Source organism: Meriones unguiculatus, chromosome 11 (assembly GCF_030254825.1).
Source record: "Meriones unguiculatus strain TT.TT164.6M chromosome 11, Bangor_MerUng_6.1, whole genome shotgun sequence".
Lineage (NCBI taxonomy): Eukaryota > Metazoa > Chordata > Mammalia > Rodentia > Muridae > Meriones > Meriones unguiculatus.
This window is the reverse complement of record NC_083359.1, coordinates 34,951,522-34,972,816: the sequence shown is the minus strand read 5'-3', so window position 1 is coordinate 34,972,816 and position 21,295 is coordinate 34,951,522. Positions and strand designations below refer to the sequence as shown.

Below are 21,295 nucleotides of genomic sequence, written 5' to 3'. Positions count from 1 at the left end.
AAACCCAGCTGTCCTCACCAGCTGATTCCTAACCATTCTCTCTACTTTTATCTACAAAGATTGCTTTATTGTGCTGGGGATATACAATACTCTCTTGAAACTCTGAGTCTTTCTCTCTAAACACACCTCCACCTCAAATGCCTGCTTCTTATTCCTCTGTGCAGATCAAATTCTCTCCATCCTTAAGACTTCTGTCCTTGGGTATTCACAATAAACTCCATTCTCCCCTCCCATTAAGATTTTTTTTTTAAATATCTGGACTGGTATCATTAGGAGATGTTTTGGAGCTGCTGAGGCTTTGACACCTAAAATGTTTTTAGCCAACATAGAATTGCTGTGCTGAGGCCCTCAGAGTATGACTGTATTTAGAAATCAGCCTTTGGAGGGGTGATGTGGTTAAAATGAGGTAATTAGAGTGGGTTGATCCAATATGATACCTGTTTTTACAAGCAGAGGAGACTAGAAGCCATACAATCACACACACACACCACACCACACACACACACACACACACACACACACACACACACACACACTCATTTGAATGCATGTACAAAGGACCATGAGCAAGACACCAGAAGAGAGGTGCTATCTACAAACCAAAGAATGCCCTCAGACAAACTAACCCCACAGACTTGTTGCAGGATGTCTCCAGAACTCTGAGAAAATAAATGTCTGTTAAGTCAGCCAATCTGTGAGGCTTTGTTACATCAGCTCTAGCCAACTAATACACTAGATATACTTATAAGGCTCTGAGAACCATTCCCTCTCTCCACACCCAAAGAAAAGATGTCACTTGTCCTCAAAGGAAAATGCAGTTATTTAAGAACTTCTCGGGAGGACCCCTGGCCCTAGAGAATCTGAATGTTCTATATACCACAGCAAACTGCCTGCACACTTGCGTCACAGTGCAGGTAGATGGTGTATAAATGAGCAGTGTGTGAGTGAGCAGCTGAGAAGGTAGGCTCTGCTCCATTGGATGGCTGTCCCCAAGCCAGTCACTTCCACTTTGGTCTGACAAAATTCAGACATTGGGGCAAGGGGAAGCAGAAGAGCAACCATGTGCGTTAGCAAGCCTTCCACTTTCCACCACTCTTTCCTGTAGCTTCAGACTGGGCAAGCCAAGGAAGGTAAATACTCAGGTAGCAGATGGAGGGGACATCAGCAATCAGCCAGTTCTATATACCAGCTTCTCAGGCCCAAGAAGGCACAATCCTGGCTTGAGAAGAAGAGACCAGAGAGAGGGAGGGTAGAGAGAGAAGGCCAACTAGTATCCCATCTGCCAAGTCATAGCTCATGTCCAGCTTAAGCAAACATCACTGTGACACCCCGTTGAAAGTAGCCTGCAGTCATACAGTATCGAGTCACCCTGTTTTAATCACCTATGTTATTGTGGATTGCTTTCTGACATAGTTACCATGTGCCTACTATTTATTTTATATTAATTAATTTTCTTTTTAAAAAATCTGCTTTCCTGCAATCTGAAGCGGCAGGAAAGAAGTCTTGGAAATAAAAGGCATGTTAATGTAACTCTTTGTTATAGCAGGTGAGGTTTACTTTAAGTTTTAGTGTTCTGATTTCCCACCACCACCACCATATACACAAAAATGTGAGAATTTTGGGAGACCAAAGTATAAGTGTTTAAATAAAATCAATGAAAATAATCAAATTTATTTTAATTGTTAATAACAATCTATTATTATTTCAGGTCCCCCTACGAGTGGACCTGAAAGCAGGGGCCTCATCAGCTTGTTCGCTGCTGTATCCTAGCAGCAGGCACAGAGCTTACATGTGGCTCTTGAATCCATACAAAACATGAGAACACCATGATCTTTCATGTTTCCAAATGAAGATGTCAATCATCTCAACAGACGGAAGCATCAGTCTGTCCAACCACTCAACTGAAGGTCTCAAGTTCACTTGTTCTGCAAAGCAGAGGTGTGGCGCCATGAATTCTGTGAAGCCGGGATCCCATTCTCACTAATACTGTGTGACACAAACTCGCTCCTGCCCTTTCCTTCATGCTCATATCATGGATTGGTCCTCTGCACAACGAAGCATTGATTGATTCTCTGTCCTCCCCCGTCTCATGAAACATCTGTCTCTTGGTTTAATCAGGAAGCTCTGTGGGACTCTCCTATTTGTCAAACAAATAAAAAAAGGCTCCTCCTTCCAACTAGTAATAGATAAACAAGATTGAAGCACATTTGTATATGCCAAGAGAACTCTAAGCAGTAGGACCTATGCTTAGAGGGAATTCCATGCCTGCAGCCTATTTTTTCAGGAAATAACAAACAAAATAAATCAACTGTACCCCAATCTAATCACAATGTGACATAAGACACTGCACTTAATGGGCTGGAACAGGAAAATTATTGTAGAGCAAGGTAGGTTAATCTAGCATGTCGGTCACTTCTGGACCCAAGGCATCAGTTTGGTCAATGCCAAACCCATCCCTGCTCCTCCTCCATAATTTCCCTCTCTAAGGCAGGCAATGGAGCACAAAGCCATGCAGTCTTCTCCCCAAAGGAGCTTGCAGACAATGCCAGCAGCTTTAGCAAAGAAAAGAAAGGAGAGGGGTCTCTGCTGGAAACTATAACCCTGATCTCATTCTGTTCACTGTACCCTTTACCCAGAGCTAAAGGGTCAAGTTCACTCTCAAAAATAACATCCAAATAACAATTGATCTTAGCCTTTTACATATAAGTCATACTGGTAAGTATTGTTATTTGGAAGGATGGTCCTAAGGGCCTGCCAGATCTTTAGTTACCTGCAACTTAATTATACTCAGAATGTCCAATTGAATAAGGCAGTCAGTGTTCTAGACAGGTCCTATTTTTTTTTTCCTGTTGTATTTTAGAAGTGTTTTCAGAAAGGTCTGACCCAAAGAAAGAAAATTAGATTCATTGTGAATTAACTAGAAAGTCAAAATAGTATCTTCCATACCTGGGTCACGTGGCCTTTGTTGTTCACAGAGGAATATTTGCCTACATAACACTGTGTTTTCTGTGTGTACAGGAGTGAGGAAGGGACAAGGAAGGGATGAGCAAAGGAGATGATCCGTATTCCCAGCAGCATCCTTAGGACACACGATGCCTCCATGAACAATGGGTCCCTATATGAAGCCCAGAACACAGCTCCGCACGGAGCCCAGGCTGCATCCTGACCAGTGCCCAGCCAGCCTCACTTCCCAAGGCCAGGTCATTGCCCGAGTTAGAACTCAGCAGCCGGGGAGTGCACACTCACCGTGAAGACCACCTTCAGGTTATTGAGCATCTCAATCTCCTTTGGGAATCCTTTGCTGCCCCACCGCACCAGGTAGTTCTCACTGTGGGAGGAAGAGCAGCAGCCTGTTACAGGTGGGGCCTCCGTTCAAAGATGCGCGTGCGCATAAACTACGTTCTCGGCACCATGGGGGCTACCGGAGACAGGGCTGTGTTTGAGAAAGCTACGTGTCTTGCCCTTGAGAGATAAGTTATGTTGGGACACAGACATTAAGTGGGGAAAAGAATTTTTATGGACATATGTGTATCCACGCACACCTTTCCTTCCCAGCTGCTACCAACACTTCGGCACAGCTGCCTAATACTTTTGCCGAGTGGCTGCATGCTCTGTGGAGGTTATTGAGAAAGTCAGAGAGGACTTTAGCAGGCTCTGCAGAATGCCAAGAGCACTTCTCCCTTTCCAGCCCTCTCTCCTTCTGAGACTGAAGTCAGGATTTGGATTTTTGAAGTTATCCCTTGGGTCTACAACTGTTTCTACTAATAGAATGCCTTACTGAGATGGACCGTACGGTTGTTACTTGTGATACAATTTAAATAAACTGTTCTAATTCCATTTGACAATGACATGATAGTTATATGTTAAGTGTGCTGGAAACATTCAGGATGTTGTAAGAATGCACACTGAGAATCCCTCCCCTAGCCTGTCTGGTCAGAGACATCTTTGCTAAGGAAAAAACAAAACAAAAAAAAAAAAACAAAACAAACACGTGATCAAGTTGAGTGAGGTAAAGATGTACGCAAAGGCCATGAAAGGAATCTGAGAAAGAGCTTCAAGAGTTAAATGGTAAGAGAAAAGACATAAAAGGAGACACAGAGCAAATGGGCTATGCAGGGCATTTGGGGTTTTGGCTTTGCCCTCAAACTAATGGAAGGGAGCTGGGGAGATGGATGAGGGGTTACAAATCCTTGCTGCTCTTGCAAAAGACCCAGGTTTGGTTCTCAACACCTGCCTGGGGCAGCTTGCAAAGGCCTGTATCTCCAGTTCCAGACTCTGCGGGTGTCTTCACAAATCATGGTGTGTACACGTAAAATAAACTCAACTTCTAAAACATTCCAAAGCAATGGAAGCTCAGAGAAGATGTATACGAGGGAATGGTGACAACCCGTCACTCAGACACCCCCGACACTCAGGTATCATTATGTGCCATCTGACCTCTAGTGGCAACCAGACACACCCTATGTGATGAGAATTAGCTGCTTCTTCCAGGCTGGGAAGATTGAGAAGTCCAGCGCTAACGTAATATAGAAGCATTTTGCTGAGTTGAGTCATTAGATGGTCATTAGTCATTAGCCATCCAGAAGCATATAGTTGGTGCCAAATAAATGCCCATTAATTTGAATTAAGAAAATATAAAATATCAAAATAACTGAACAAATTCATTCCAGTAGGCAGCATTAAATAATTCACCAAGTGAAAGAGAACTGCCTTCCTTAGACTCTCTGTGTCTGTCTCTCTCTGTGTGTTTCTCTCTCTCTCTCTTTCTATCTCTCTGTTTCTCTGTCTCTCTCTCTCTCTCTCCATCCCTACCCTCAAAACAATATTTGCTTCCTTGTTTGGAGTTTTATTCTCAAGTTATTGTTTATGTATTTGCTTTTTTAGAAATGTTGGGAATTGAATCCAGGTGCTTGCACATCCTAGGTAAGTGCTCAACTACTGGGCTACACCCTCAGCATTGTGGTTGTTGTTGTTAATTCTGAGGCAGGTCTTGTTAAGTTTCGGAGGATGACCTTGAACTCAAAATCCTCTTGCCTCTGTTTCCAGAATAAGTGAGATGGGTCTACTCCCCATAGCCAGACTCACTCATGAGGTTACCAAGAGTAGCAGGAACAAAACAAAAGAAGGCCATGGCATCTAGAGCACATGGAGCTCAGCCTTTCATCAACTGATAGTTAAAATGCAATCAAATTAAGTGTTCGATTTTATTCTGTTTATTTTTTGTAAAAGCTAAAATTTTCAGTGGGGTTGATAGTAAACTTGCTATCAATAAGACGCTGAGATTGGCAGCAAGAAGTCTCTATCAAAAAAAAATTCTTAATGATTCCCCTTGGTTATTTATCGTTTGCTCTTACTGATGTGCCTGGGTTCTGTCCAGTGCTTTTATCACATGTAGCAATCCCCTTCCTGACCAGCCTGCTCCACCTAAACAGCAGGCACCAGCAATTTCCTTCTGAGAAAAAATGTAATCATAAATAAGAAAAGCAATTTAGAGGGCTGAGCTGCTCCCATCCATCCTTGCCCAAGAAGACCTGATGATGGAATCGGAAAGCTTGAGCCATCAGCACAAGTAAGGAGAAGGAGGGATTGCCCCATCCTCCTGGACTCCTCGGGACATAAGCTCAGTACTAGCCTCCTGCCTGTGCTGCTGCATTTTTGTCCTACAAAAAAAAAAAAAAAGTATTTTCAATTTCCAAGCCAGGTCTCTGGGGATCCTTGGAATCTGGCCATAAGTGGCCCTGATGTGGAAAGATCAGTCCCAGGTAACTTGACTCCCGTCCACATCTGAGCCTCAACAGAGGACGCTTTAACATCTGTTTGGGACAGTAGGTTAACGGTGGCTAAAGAAGCCAAGGATCTCACTTTGAGAGAAAGCGCATATAATCTGAGTCATACTGACACTGGGAGTGTCCCAGGCCTACCTGGCCCTTCCCTAGCTCTCTTCTGTGTACGGATTTCTCCTGTTTGGGACTTTCATGCTCTTGGTCCTTTTTGCTTCCTTTCTCCTCTCCCTAAGTGCTGCCCTGTGTCCCTGCTACTCTCAAAGGCACCACTCAGACATGTCCCATCAAGCATATCATCCAGGGTGGTACATCAGGGAGCCAAGTAGCCATCCTAATGATCTATCACCTCCCTCCACAAAGCTGGCTGAGGCTATTCATGATTGAGCGGGCCAGCGGGCCAGGTACCCTCACTAATGCAGACCCAAGTTGTCATGTTTCTAAGGGCACAGGGGTCCTTACAGTGCTGTCAAGACCTTTTACACAGGTGCCTGCAGTGCAATTTTTAGGAGAGAGCAAGGAGTCTATGATACGTGTGTCAAACGGCCTAAAGGAACAGGAGCTAACATCTTTCTAGTATCTAATGGATGTGATCCAGTATCTAGTTCCAGTAGAATACACCAAGACTGAACCAGGTGTGTAACAGGGACTTGGGTGTTCAATAGAGTCCAGTTTTCCACAACAATGGTGCTGAAACCGTGGCGGCAACTATACAAAGAATGTGGCACAACTCACACCTGGGCGGCAAAATTAAATGGAAAGTAGCTTGTCTTTAAAGTCAAGTGGGCAAGGGCATAAGCTTCATTTCTGTCATGTATAAACATGTGTGACTTTGGGTGCATTTTCTGACCTGTCCGAGTTTCACCTTCTGGCTCACATATCACTCAAGGATCAAATGAGATCAAATACAGAGCTCCGCACAGTGTTCCTAACTGAACGCCCGTGCCATGGTTCACCATCTCCTGATGAACCACTGTTGACTACCGTTCACTAGATGGTGCCCATGACTTCATCTAATGGCAAGCTGGAAAAATGCTGTTTTCCCCACAAACACAAAAAGATCATAATCCAGTCAAAAATGGTAACAAGTGCCCCACTGCACAGGGACAGATAAGGATCGCTTGAAAACAAGGATTGTCTGAGCCACAGGCACAGGTGATGGGGAGAGATCCAGGGGCTGACAATATTTTCCCTTCCTTGAGCTGAGGCATCCAGGAGTTCCCTCACTTCCTCCGTTCCCAAGAGCAGTCAATGAAAAGGAGCCATGATGAGAGCCTATTGGTATGTTGGACCCATGTTTATGTGTGCTTTTTTTTTCTCTCCCTCTCTCTCATTAAAACCTGAAAGTAATAGCCAGAGAGGTCAGTGATCACAGTTTTCAAACAGGGGACTCAGGGGTGAGAATGTTTAGCAAGCTAGTTAAGGTTAAGGAAAATCAAACAACAGAGCAAGGATGTAAGCTGTGATGGAGGACTGAGATTTCTCACCATTCATTTTTCGGCTGCCATTTCAACAACAGGTATTTTTATTCTACCCACTGCTATTTGTCTGAACCTTACAATTTTTGGTAACCAAAACACATCCTCATAACCATAAATCCACTGAGAGAACACATTTAGTGGCAAATATGACAACCATCCTCCCCCACACCCTTCAAAGGAGTTCTTACCACACTTTCATTGAGACTTGGTTTCTTTTCTGGTAGGAATTACACAGAGAATGATGGGAAGAAAAGATCCCCTGTGAACACCCAGCCCTAGAGTCCCACAGGCAGAGAAGTCAGGACACACTGAATACACTGACCTTATGACCATTTGCTTGTTGGGGTCATAGAGAGACATGAAGAGCTCAGCGTCTTCCCCAATTCTGCACACAAAGTTTCTCACAAAGACATAGAGGCTGTGGGTTGGGGATGAGGAGATCCGAGAATACATCCCATAATCTGGCTGGTCTTTTGACTGAAGGGTAGAAAAGAGAAGAAGGAGGAGGAGGAGGAGGAGGAGAAGAAGGAGGAGGAGGAGGAGGAGGAGAAGGAGAAGGAGAAGGAGGAGGAGGAGAAGGAGGAGGAGGAGGAGAAGGAGGAGGAGGAGGAGAAGGGGGAGGAGGAGGAGGAGGAAGAGGAGGAGGAGGAGGAGGAGGAGGAGGAGGAGGAGGAGGAGGAGGAGGAGAAGGAGAAGGAGAAAGGAAGTTATAACGAGTTATTCTACTAGCACTTAAAACAACATAAAAGTTCTCCAGGGTAAGAGGAGCCCCTCCACTGTAAGCCTGAAAAATTGGGCATCCACCTACCTCTACCACAAGTTTCTGCAGTCTGAGGGTTTTCGCTTTGACTCTACTTGCTTGGGTCTCCCTATACTGGGAGATGTGCCATTGACCCATAATTTCTCATTAAGTTAGTGACATAAAAAGCACAAGCTATAAAGACAACCTATTCATTAGTGCTTGTGTTTTTTAGTTAGCTTCATCTGAACTTGACACAAGCTGGAATCATTTGGTACAAAAGACTCTCAATTGAGAAAATGCCTTTGTAAGACTGACCTATAGGCAAGTCTGTTGAGAATTTTCTTGATTGCTAACTTAGAGAAGAGGATATAGCCCCCCAGGGACATGGGACTCCTCTATAGGCAGTCCTAAGCTGTATAAGAAAGCAGGCTGAGCAAGCTTTGAGGAGCAAGCCAGTATGCAGCATTCCTCCATGGTTCAGGCTTCTGTTCCTGCCTTGAGTCCCAGCCCCGACTTTCCTCAGTGACAGAGTGTGTCCTGTGAGTCATAAAATGAAATAAACTCTTTCCTCCTAAAGTTGCTTTTAGCCATGGTATTTTCGTCACTGCAACAGAAACCCTAAGACATTGCTCTTGGCAGCATTATGCTAGTCGCACACTGGAAACTAACCAAACATCCTACAACCAGCCAGTGACGAAGACCGTCAGGATGGCCAGTGATAAACCCATCAACATTAGGTCAGCAGTATACTGGCTTAGCATCGAAAAGAACCAAAATGTTTATGAACACGAACTCCCAAGATAATATGCTAAGTCAAAAATGTCCAAGAAAAATAACATGGGGTATTCTATTTAGAAACTCTGAAAAAAAACTATCAAGAGAGTGCAATTTAGGGGGTTCTGGGGCTTAGGGATAAGGAAGGTACATGAAGAAGTAAATAAGGTGCATTAACCATATGCTAATTGTCACGTGGAATATCCATCACCATGTATTACTAACATCCACCCAATTGAAGCTTTGAGAAAACAATTTTTACTACATGAACACAATACCAATCTAAAACTGTAGTCTCTTTCTATTGCAGCAATTAACCAGAGCCATACATCTTAATGAACTATGCAGCTAAAACAGCCATTCTGAAGCCATGGAGTTTCACATTGTATTGTACACTTTCACTATCAAATCTAACTTTTATGATTTGGATACATGATGTTTTTATTTGCAAATATTTTTTTAATAAAGTTGTTTTTTTTTTTTGTTTCTGTTTTTGGTTTTTGTTTTTTGGTGTTTTTTCGAGAGAGGGTTTGTCTTTGTGTAGCCGTGGCTGTCCTGGGGTCTCTTTGTAGACCAGGCTGACCAGAGCCCCCTCCCACCTCCCCGTACTGTTGGCTTCCTCATTATTCATTCACTCCTCCAAAAGACCTTTTTTGCCCAAGCCTCTAAAAGCAGCTTCTGATTCACAGTACCTACTTTATTGGCTTTTATGACCAGCTGCAATTAATTTGTAATCAATTAATTTACATCTTTGCTACCTTTCTTTTCTCTTCACTCTAGAATCTAAACGCTCCAAGAGATTGGGAAACTTGCCTGGAATTTAACTACCTGTGGGATGCATGCTGAATGACTTAGAGATCTAAGTACAAAAACATAATAAAACCTGTGTTGTTACTGATCATCTCAGGTTGTAGGACAGATGGCCCTTGAATAACACGGCACAGTTCACTAGCTTATTACTTTAGTGTGCTAAATGCCAACTCTGCTTGGCCAAAGCCTACTGAACAAAGCTCACCATTTCTTCTTTGATGCGCTCTGTGATTTTTTCAGTCGCCTCCTCATGAGCGTGGAACAAGCTAATAACGCTGGTGTTATCAGGATCCAATATGTTTCCATCTTCATCTCTGACAATGAGATCGAGCTCAAGGATTCTGTAAGGCAAGGGTGGGAGGTGACGCTGGAGAGGCCTTCGGGGTGGCTTCTGCAGCGAACGGTTGACGAAAAACCTCAACGGGAGAAAAATGTCTAAGTAAATTGATCGATAATGGAAAACTAGGTAACAGAGTTTTAAAGTATGTCAGTAGGAGGCAGGTGAGATGGCTGAGTCAGGAAAATGCTGCCTTCCAAGCAAGGGGACCTGGGTTAGATTCTCTGAGCCCACATAACAAAAGCAGGCATGGTGGCAACAGCTTGTAATTCCTGTGCTCAGAAACAGGCAGATCCCTAGATAGAGCTCACTGGCTGGCCAGCCCAGAAAACTTGGTGCGTTCCAGGCCAGTAAGAGACTCTGGGTAAAACAAACAAATCAGAACCAGTGGATGGAGCCTGAAGAACAATACTGCAGGTACTGTATCTCTCCATCTGCACACACATGTGCACACGTGAAAACATGCACACACAGAGATGCTATGTAGTTTCGGCATGTTGGATAAAGTATCTCCGTGAACAAAATAAAATACGGAAAAATCGTGTATTTTATGTGAAATAGATCAAAGCACAGAACACAGAACAACAAACCTAGCCAGATGTGTTTTCCGGTTGCATCTGTAGGAATGGCAATAAACAAAGATCTAGAGGCAAAAAGGAACCAAGCCACCGACACGGGTTACCCATGAGAAAGGTAGAAGGCCTGGAGCTAGAATACATGGAGTAGTCAAAGGAGGCGTGTGCAATGTCTCAGTTTGTTTAATGTTTCATTACACACAGACAGACACACACACACACACACAGAGAGAGAGAGAGAGAGAGAGAGAGAGAGAGAGAGAGAATCATATATTATTCAATAAACGTGTGGAAATGATTGTTGGGATGAACCTGTCTGAGATCTATTGATTGCTACCAACTGCTTGCTCTCCAGCTGCTTGGCTTCCAGGCCACAGGCTTTCGTTTCTTTGATATTGATCCGTGTCAACAGCGCTTGTCATGCCGCCTGTCATCAGAGATACCAAGAGCACTCACCAGGCCCTGACAGGAAACTCACAAACATTAACACTCTTACAGCTGATCATACCTGCGCCACCCCCACCCCCAACACCTCTGCAGAGCAGGTTCCACTAGCATTCCTATTTTACAGATTTAAAAGAGACTAAGAAAAGGGGGCTAGTAATTTTCTCAAAATCCCAGTATCAGTCTAAGCTAGCATGGCACTCCTGCCTGTGCCCTGATTGTCTACTGTAAACTTTTCTGCTCTTAGGAGCCGTGGGGAGGTGGGGGGAGCTGAGTGGAGGAGCACGTTGGCAGGTTGTAGCTTGAAGCTCCTCGTGCCCTTGATGCTGGTTAGAACCTCCATCATCCATGCTTAGAAGAAAGGTGGGAGGAGCTGGAGGTTCAGAGAAGGCCAATAGTGGTCTTGCTGGGCCCCACTACAAAGTCCCAGTCTTTGGAAGGGACATCAAGGGCAAATGAAGGAGACTGTGTCTTCACTCTTATTATGAAGCAGATTTAGATGCACGTCTCGTATCTCATCCAAATACAAATGGAAGGGAGTCAAGGATCACCCGTTTGTCGGCACTCATTAGGAAATTAACTCCCAGCTAGATATGACTCATGCCGTTGCACGTCCATGCTGCCCAGAGAGTAATGCCAATGGAAGGGGGGTGGATAAATGTGCTCAGCTGATGCTGAGCAGAGGCTTGAATGACCCCAGGAAAGATAGAGTGGAGCAGATATATAATTTAGCCGCAAGATCTCTCTTCCTCTCAAGATTGATCAAAGTGAATCCAGTTCTGCAATGAGTGAATAAAACATCCTCCCAGGTCCAGCTATCTTGGGATTTTGAGAAGTCATTTGAGGATTGAAGAAAGCCATATGGCTGCTTGGATATGGAAGAGCTTGACCACTGTCATTGTCTCTTGGAACCCAAAAGTGAGAGAGGCTGTCTTTCAAGGGGATACCCCTACACTGAACCAGCATTATTCATTTTGGAGAGTGAAACGTTCTGATGTGTTCTCCTCAGAGGGAGCCCCATTGCTCCTTTCCTGTTCAAGAAAGTGATGCTATGAATCTGAGAAGGGGTAGGGCAGGAGAATCTACATCCCATAATGCCAAGCTCACTATTACACTCTGAACAAATCCAAGCGTTTCTGCTAGGCACTCAAGGCATCTACCAGCACCTGCCTGCATTCACCACCCATCCTTCTGACTGTCTCTCCAAGTTTCTCCTAACCACTTGTGTTAATCAGACTTTCTAGTTGCTGTGACCAAAGGCTTTAAGGAGACAGCTTGAAGACAGGATGGATTTGCTTTGGCTCACCTGTTTGGAGGTGTCAGCCCATCATTCTGAGGGCACAATGATAGAGCAGTGCAATTCACATCATGGTAGCCACAAAGGAGAGAAAGGGGAATCCAGGCAGGGGCCAGGGTACAAGATGTAGGACACATCCCCTAGAGACCTCTACATCCCCTCATCACCCCACCTCCCAATAATCCCATCATACTACGAATCCATCAAGGGATTAACACACTCAGAGCCCTCAAGAACCTTGGTAACACCTTCATAGACACACCTGGACTAATGTATTATTAGTCCCCTAGGCATCTAATAATCCAGTCAAGTCAACAGTCAAGATTAGCTCTAGTTAACTTGACTGCCTAGAGTCATCAACTAAGGAACTTCCTAGAGCAGGTTAGCCTATGCCAGCGGTTCTCAAAATGTGGCTCGCAACCCCCACAGGGGTTTGTGTATCTGATATACTCCTTATGATTTGTAGCAGCAGCAAAATTACAGCTATGAAGTAGCAATGAAAGACTTTTTACGGTTGGGGGTCAGCACAACATGAGGAACTGTGTGAAAAGGTCGTAGCACGCGGCAGGGTGAGAACCACTGGCCCATGTGGCTGTCTGTGAGGAACTGTCTTGATTACTAACTGAGGCAGGAGGCTGCAGCCCACTGTGGACGACACTGTTCTCAGGCAGGCGGTTCTTTGTTGTATAATAACACAGGTAAGCGTGCGCCTATGAGTGAGGGAGCCAGAAAGCTGAATTCCTCTCTGATTTCTGCTTTGAGCTCCTGCTTGAACCTTAACTCCTCACAGTGATGGACTGTGCCCTGGAAGGGTAAAGCCACATAAATCCGCTCCACTTCTGACTTGCTTTCAGTCAGGGTGTTTTATTAGAGCAGCAGAGAGGACACTAGAACAAGACTCCCACTAGTCTTGTTAGTCAGGGCACTTGTCATCCACTCTGTTTCCTAGAGCCCTCTTGTCTATTCCTTCTCTTTTCATCGGTATGCCATCCTTCCTATCCAAATTGTCTCTTTGCTTCTCTGCCTCCCTCACTATGACACACAGACCCTTGGAAGCAGGAGAACACAGTACTCAAGCACTTGGACTCTGGACCTGTACCACCTGGGATCAAAGCACCTAAGTCACTTCGTGAGCCTCGGTTTCCACATCAGAGAAACGTGATAGCGTCCACCTTATAAACCCTTTGTAATGCTGACCTGACCAAGTATGTAGGAAGTGATTGAAATATTCCTGATATAGAGAGAGTTATCGTCGGTGTTCAGTGGCTACTTGCATCCTATTGTGTAACTAAAGACACTGACCCTATGTTCAGTGGAAGTCATATCTGAACAACGAAATGGAGGGGTTCTTAACACCTTTCCAAGACTCAGTTCTACTGCTCTGGCATTCTTTTGGCAGCATCTGTCCAGGTGCTGGCTTCCTGAATGCAATGAAGACATCTATCCTATACAGGAGCCCTAGACACTATCGCAATAGTAAAGTGCCCAGTTCTCTCTCACTTCCGGCTGAAGTAGCACACAAGGGCAGCAAGCAGCAAAGAGCCCTTTAGCTTAGGGCCACGGGCTCCATGATCCGACATCTCTCACTTCCACAAGGGGAATGGCTGTATTTGAAGACACTGGACTGGGCTGGAGGCTGTTACAGAGGAGAACCTACTTTAGGGTGTGCTGTCGGAACTTCCTGGTCCCATTGTCACCCTCCATTCATTCATTTACCACACAGCGGTGGAGTACCCACCCACTGTGGGAGAGCCTCCTCAGCACAGGGTCAGAGAAATGACTCAGTCACGGCTTCGGAAGCCTCTGGACATGAGGAAAGACAGGACAGAGGAGATGATGGCTAGTCCAGGTGTTTAGGGGCTACAGGAACACCTATCAGAGCCAGTAAGGGTCAGTAAAAGAAGTGAGGAGGGTTTCCTGTAAGTATCGGCCATTTTGACTGCCCTAGACCTTCTCAGGAAAACCACTGGGGAAATAACATCTGAAGGTTATTCTGCAAAGCAGAAAACACCCCCAACTCCCACATGCTCAGTTCCTCAACTGTACTCAACTGAAGACCCTTTGACAGCAGAAGCACAGCGAACCCTGTCACTGTGGAATGTCACGTTGTGAAAACAGATTTGGATACACTTGCAAGATGCCATCAGGGGACCAGCAGTGGGACCAGCTTCTGGAGTGGGAAGCAGGTGGATGCTGGCCTCACCTTTCTGTGCTGGAGCCTTGTCTTAATGAACATGATGAAGACAGGAGAGCCTGACTACCGAGTAACGTCTTCCTATTCTCTAGAGGCTTCCTTCCCCTCACGCCCAGGGTTCAGCTCTCCTCTCTGCAGTCTATGAACATGTCATGACCTCTCCTGCACCTTGGTGCCCACTTTTCATCAACTTAAACCCCCTTTAACCTTCAAAACCCAAGGACCATCTCCCCCCCACGGAGCTTCCCCTAGCTTCCATCTCCAAATCTGTGAACAACATTCTTACTTCCTAAGCTATAGAGCTCATGATAATCTATAACTGTTCACTCATAATAGACTCTTAGCTGGACGGTAGCCCCGGGTAGCCCTTAATGGAGAGGGCCTTTTATTTTGCAGCATTTCTACTAGGCGTAGACCTAGTAGAAAGTCAATCCAATTATAATTGCTTCAAACATTTATGTTGGGATAAGTGAAAATATACACAGGAGTTTGGAGGACATTCAAAAAACTGAAAGCAGGAAGAGCTTTAGAGTTTTCTGACACAGCCTAGGTCTATACCCTGGGGTGACATTTACTAGCTATGCAACTCTGAACAATTAACTTCACTCCTTAAACAAAGAGTTATTGTTTTTAGCTCTCTCTCTCTCTCTCTCTCTCTCTCTCTCTCTCTCTCTGTGTGTGTGTATGTGTATGTGTGTGTGTGTATGTGTGTGCATGTGTGAATGCAGATTCCCTCAGAGTCCAGAAGACAGGTTTGGATCCCCTAGAGCTGCAGTTAGAAGCACTCATGAGTCACGAGTTGGGAGCTAAACCAGCATCCTGTGCAAGAGCAGTGGGTGCCCTTAACTGTGGAGGCCTCTCCAGCCCCAAACCTCGTGTCTTTAAGAGCCTCAGTTCCTTCTTTTAAGATGAAGAATAAAAATAGGGGCAACAAACTACATACCTAACAGAGTTATTAAAAGAAATAAGTAAAACAATGCCTGTAAGAAACTCAGAATGAAGCCTGGTGCTAAATAAGCTCCAACGGAGTTAGTTCTGACACTGATGCTGGTGCTATTAGTATGAGTGGATTGGCTTGGCTCAACAATTTGTTTCATTCTCTTCATAATGCCGGAGTATTCAAACTTCAGCCGATTCTTGCTTCTATTTCCATTTGGTAAATGCTTTTGTAACTGTGTGTGTTAGCTGGAGGCATTTGGCTTGGATAACTTCACATGGGGGAAGGGACATTAAACCTCACACCAGGAGTTAAAGGAGAGTTTTGTCAAGGCAGAGGTAAAGTGGCATCATGCTGAAAGCAAATGAGCCTGCCTGCACTCCCCAGTCCCTTGGAAGTAGGTTAAATAGTGTCCTAAATCTGTGCACTACCCAGTAATAGCCCCTGCATAAGCAAGCCTCCATTCAGCCTGTGTGTCCCTGAGCCCCAGGGCGTGATAACAAAGATGCACATGCAGGGCTAAGGTAACAGCCTTCTCCCAAATAGAAAGTGGCAAACTGCAGGTCTTAAAAATGAACCAGGCTTCTCCAAGGAAGAAGAGGAGAAAGGAGAGGCTGGGGGTGGGGGTGGGGGTGCAAAATAGATTTTCAGAGGTATGAGGTACTTGTTGCCATAGTCGATCTTCGATGTGACCTTCTGCTTCAGTTCCTTCAGCTCATCTTTGGGTAGAGTTCCTGAGAGGAGCTGGGACCGCCATTCCATCAGGTCATACATCATGGATTGCACTTGGAGGAAGCGTTCCTTTTTGCTGGCCTATGAGACAGAAACAATGGTGAATGCCTACCCACACCAAAGGTGTTTGGCAAGCAAGGCCACTGTCAGGCGAGTGCAATCAGCCTCCTCTTCCAGCCTTGCCCAGCAGTGAAGGGACCAAGTGATGCTGAGCTGCCAATATGGTCCTTCCCTGGGGCCACTGGAATTTCCAAATCAGAAATATTCTCAATCACTTCTTGGTTAAACAATATCTAATGACCAGGCCTGGAAACATGACTTAGCAATGAATAACATTTGCTGCTCTTCTAGAGGACCCAGGTTCAATTCCCTGCACCCACATGGTGGCTCCTAACTGTCTGCATCTCCAGGAGATATGGCCCCTCTCCTCTGACCTCTGCAAGAAGAGACATGCATGTAGTACACAGACATGCATGGAGGCAAAACAGTCATACACATAAAACAATAACTAAAGCAAATAAATAAATTTAAGAACCAGAAGCTGACACTTGAAGACAGTCCATTTTGCAAATGGTTCCACCCCTTCACTTTGGTAAATAAACAAAATAACTAAAGAAACAAAGACAGGAAAGTTTTCTAACTTGCATCCAAGAAAGGTGTTAATTTGAATATGAAATCTTGTGTACTAAACGCTTAGTCCTCACCAGTGGCTCTTCTTTGGGAGGTGAGTCACTGGAGGCTGTATCAAGTGTCTGGCCCCATCCCCCACCCTCTGCTTCCTGTCCATCATGATGTAGACAGCTCTTCTCTGTGTGTCCCTACTGTTATGATGCTCTGCCAAACCACAGAAGAAGAACCAGTGACTGAAGCCAGGAACCAAAACAAATCTTGCCACTGTTAAGTCATCTCTCTCAGGTGTTGGTCAAGGTAGGGGTAAAGAGAATTCCCAACCAAATGGGCTTGTCACACAGAAATTCCCCATGGATTTCTGGAGCTGCTTTAATGCAAGCTCCAGAGTTTGGGTCCTTTAAGACCAGGAGCCAGGTTTGCTTCTCTCATAGGAAGGGCTGTTGTTAGGACAGTGATCCCCACGACACGACTTCTGTAGGCTGCAGGAGAAGTGGACAAAGATAATACAGTGTCAAGTAACCCCAACCCATCTTGTGGTCCTCATTTTCTTTCCATCCTGTTTAACAGGAAAAGAAAGCCATACACATTTATTATCTTGTGTATTTCTATATTACAGATACGTGGGTATGTGAGTACAGACACATATGTGCTGTGGCACGTGTGGTGTGAAGAGGTCAGAGGAGAAAACCTCTGGTGTTGCTTCTCTTCTTCCTTAGAGTCTCTGTTGTTGTTTTTCCTGCTGTGTATGCCACGCTGGCTAGTCTGGGGGTATCCAGGGATTCTCTGGTCTCTGCCTCCTGTCTCACATCAGTAATGCTGGGAATGCAGATGATTACACAACACGCCTGACCCAGACTCTCCTGCTTGCACAATAAGCACTTCTACCCACTGAGCCATGTCCCCAGCTCCGTTCATTTTTTAACGGAGAAAGAAGGTTAGGGGCTCAGAGCTTCTTGACAGATACTGTAACAAGCCCCTAATGACAGGGCTTGGTTTCTGTTGTCTTCCACTGTTGTCTTGGCTACCTGTCCTGGTGCTGTGATAAGATGCCCTGACAGGGCTAGAAAGGTGACTCAGAGATTAAAAGCACTGGCTGCTCTTCCAGAGGACCTGGGTTCAATTCCCAGCAACCACATGGTGGCTCACAACCATCTATAATGAGATCTGGTGTCCTCTTCTGGTTTGCAGGTGTACATGCAGACAGAACATTGTGTACATAATAAATAAATCTTAAGAGAGAGAAAGATCCCCTGACAAAGAACAAGTCAAGGGAGGGAGGATTTATTTCTGCTCATGATTCAAAGTGTAAAGTCCATCCTGCTGGGAAAGCTAAGGTAGCAGGACCTTGAAGGAGCTGGTCACATTTCACGAATAACAGGAGAGCAGAGAACAATGGGGGTGCATACCAGTGCTCAGTTCGCTGTCTCCATTTTACACAGTGCAGGAACCCCTGCCTAGGCAAATGTTCTGACTCTAAATTCCATCCCTGATCCATCTTGTTTTTACTGAATTCATTTGGAAAATAATCTTCTAACTGTGCCAATACATTCATCTCTCCCTTAGGGCAAATATCGTGATATAATGAAAAACATATATATATATATATATATATATCTGGTCTTTGTCTCTGGTCTTTGTCCTTGTCTCTGGGGCAGTGCTCAGAAAGCCCTTAAAACATATACTGAGCAATAGGAATGCCTCTGGTGGTTTTGAGAGAGCTTCTTTCATCCACTGGGGTTTTTGTGCTAATGGTGTAACTTTGGTGGACCCCCTAGATAGCTTCAGAAAAACCAGCCACATAATTGGTTAGGGGGCAGAACTTTCAGCCCCACTCCGAGCTCTACCTTATCTCTCCAGCAGCAGATGATACAATGCATTGAATCTGCGTAATTCAACTTTAACTAAGACTCTTGAGCAATAAGCTGGAGGAGCACCCTGGGTAGTGGGCACTCGTGTTCTGGCAAGGTGGCTTACTGCCATACCTATCTCTTCCATCAGGCTGGCTCTGGAATGTTACCGTTTATAATAAAACTGTCATCTTAAGTATAGTACTTTCCTGAGATCCGGGAAATTCTAATGAAGTCTGAAACCTACAGTGAGAAGGAGTCAGCCAGGTGGGGAGAGGCAGTGCGGCTCCCTCAGTCTGTAGCCAGCTGCAACCGAAATGCAGACAGCCTGGGGACCTGGGCTGTAAGTAACATCTGGAGTGAGTACTAGGCTAAGGAGTCTAAGGACAACATCTGGGCAGTCAGCGACTAACTGAATTGTCACACATGCACTTGGCTTGGAGTAATCAGAAATGTGATATTGGGATGACAGGCCATGCTACAACATTCTTCATGTAAATTCACTTCATTTACTAAAAGGACATCAAATTTAGGTATTAAGGGTCACATACACGGTGTGCAGCTATGGCAAATGTCATAGACACAATGATGAGATGACTGACACTTAACTATTTTCATTTGTAGAGTAGAAGGCACAGTTGGCTTGCCATAGAGCCATTTCTTGGAGGAAAATGTCAGATTTCTACAGTGCATGTATGTAAGATGCTTTAAGGAGAGTAGCAGATGTGAATAAAAAGTCACTCAAACCACAGGATTCTTTTTCCTTCTCTGATCGTGTAAATATGATTTGGATGGTCCACAAGGTTTTGTGTATTAGAATTTTATCTCAATTGTGAGAAAGTAAAGGTCAAAATTTAACCCAACTGTGCTTTATTTTTAAGAGGGCAGGTTTGGGGAAAGTATTAGAGGATTAGATAAGGTTTACTAGCCCCAATGACTGAATCAAAGATGAGGGAGAGTGATGAGATACACACAAACACACACATACATACATACACACACATGCACCTTTCCTGTCTCTTGCTAGGCTGATGTGCAGTGCCACTCTGGAAAATCTGCCATCAGGAACACCTCTTTATAAGGAAGCCTGGATATTCTTCATATGGTAATGAAAAGCAGAAAAATACATACATTAAATTTTACTGACAACCTCTGGGAAGTTTACAGTATTGAATGTGCTAATTGCTTTGTGTTAGATTTCCAGATGGGTGTCAATATTTACTGCAGGAGGCAAGTCTCCCAACAGCGAGCACACACCAGTGGGCGTGCACAGGGTTGTAACAAACTTGCAGTAAGCCTGGGTTGACATTTTCGCTCTCCGCCTAATGGTTTGCTTAGATAATTGTTTTCATTAGGGTCTTTGACGCATCAAAGAAGGATTTTAAATTAAGTTTGCTTTGAAACAGAGAAAACACATGAAATGCAGTCTTTGTTTGTTCAGGGTCAAAGCTTCTTCACAGATCTGAAGGCAATAGCCATCGGTTAATTAATATATGACAAGAGGATATTTCAGAATGTCAGCAGAACACCAAACTGAATCCCCTGAGAATGTTAAAGGGGCAGGTCCCTAAACCTGGAGGATTTATTTTACAAGCCGACATTAAGGCAATCCCTATACAAACCCAAGTTCAAGAGCTTTTGCACCTGTTTTAAGACACAAGGCTCCCACTTGGACCTTTATTGATTATAGCTGTCACTGCTAGCTGTGTGGCCTCAAAGAAAGTCCTTCACCTCTCTGGGTCTCAATGTCCTCATACATAACAGTGTGTGCTCTCTCTTCTGTGTCTCCAAGCTCCACTGAGACACGGGCTAAATGCAAGCATAAGCCTGAGTGAAAGCAGCAGGACTGTCCCGGGAGCAGGTCGAATCTCACCACATAAAGCTGCTTCCAGATGCTTCCCCACTCCCAGAGCGTCGTAGTCACTTCTTGTGCCAGAGGGATTTCCGCAGGAATGATGTTCTCTATGTTTCTATTTAGGGTTGGAGAGAAAAGTGAGGTAGAGCTGAGACCCGGACAAAACAGAGAAAGTTCTGGAAGCTCTGCAGTTAGGGAGAGGAGGCTTGTTGAAGCCCCACTGTCTGCAGCAATCACACAAATATGTGGGGCTCCTGTTCAAATGTCCTCTTTTAAGAGGGAGGGCCCCTCATGTTCACTACTCACGTCAAATCTTCTCTAATAAGGTCCAAAGGCAGCTACTAGTGAAAAGTCAGATTCTTCAAACTGACTAATCCTCCCTCAGAATCAGAGTCCTGTTAGAATCAGTTAGGATTAGCTCCTTGTAGGGAGGGAGGGACAGAGAGAGAGGGATGAGGGAAGGAAGGAGAGAGAAAGAGTACACAAATACACACAGCCACACAGCAGCTGAATGAGCTGGGCCCAGCATATCTGCCAGCTCAGACGGCCAAAGCCAAAGGCATCCATGAGGAAAGTCCAGCCTGGCAAAGAACCTAAGTACGTGGTGTGTGTGTGGGGGGGGGGGGGTAGGGGAAGTTGAGTGTCCACACATGTACCTTTTACGTAGAAGCCAGAGAACCCCAAGGGACTTTTCCTCAGGGGCAACCCCCTCCCTTTGCATTTTGTGGCTTTAGTTTTGTTTTGAGACTGTGTCTCCCATCAGCCTGGCCCTTGCAAGCAGGCTAGGCCAGGGGGCCAGGGGGCCCAGGGACCCCTGCAGGCAGGCCCTTTACCAACTGAGTTTCTCACCAGGGCCCCAT

General features: G+C 45.0%; 1 protein-coding gene across 1 annotated transcript in view; it reads right to left on the bottom strand.

The window, feature by feature from the left end:
* The window catches only part of Dock2 (dedicator of cytokinesis 2), a 405,024-nt gene that overhangs the window by 341,847 nt on the left and 41,882 nt on the right, over positions 1 to 21,295 (bottom strand). The window contains exons 5-9 of the mRNA XM_060363865.1: positions 20,454 to 20,550; positions 16,036 to 16,184; positions 9,793 to 9,928; positions 7,584 to 7,738; positions 3,247 to 3,328 (exon numbers count right to left, since the gene is read on the bottom strand). Of these exons, the coding sequence (XP_060219848.1) occupies positions 3,247 to 3,328; positions 7,584 to 7,738; positions 9,793 to 9,928; positions 16,036 to 16,184; positions 20,454 to 20,550 (619 nt within the window). The remainder of the gene's footprint in view (positions 1 to 3,246; positions 3,329 to 7,583; positions 7,739 to 9,792; positions 9,929 to 16,035; positions 16,185 to 20,453; positions 20,551 to 21,295) is intronic.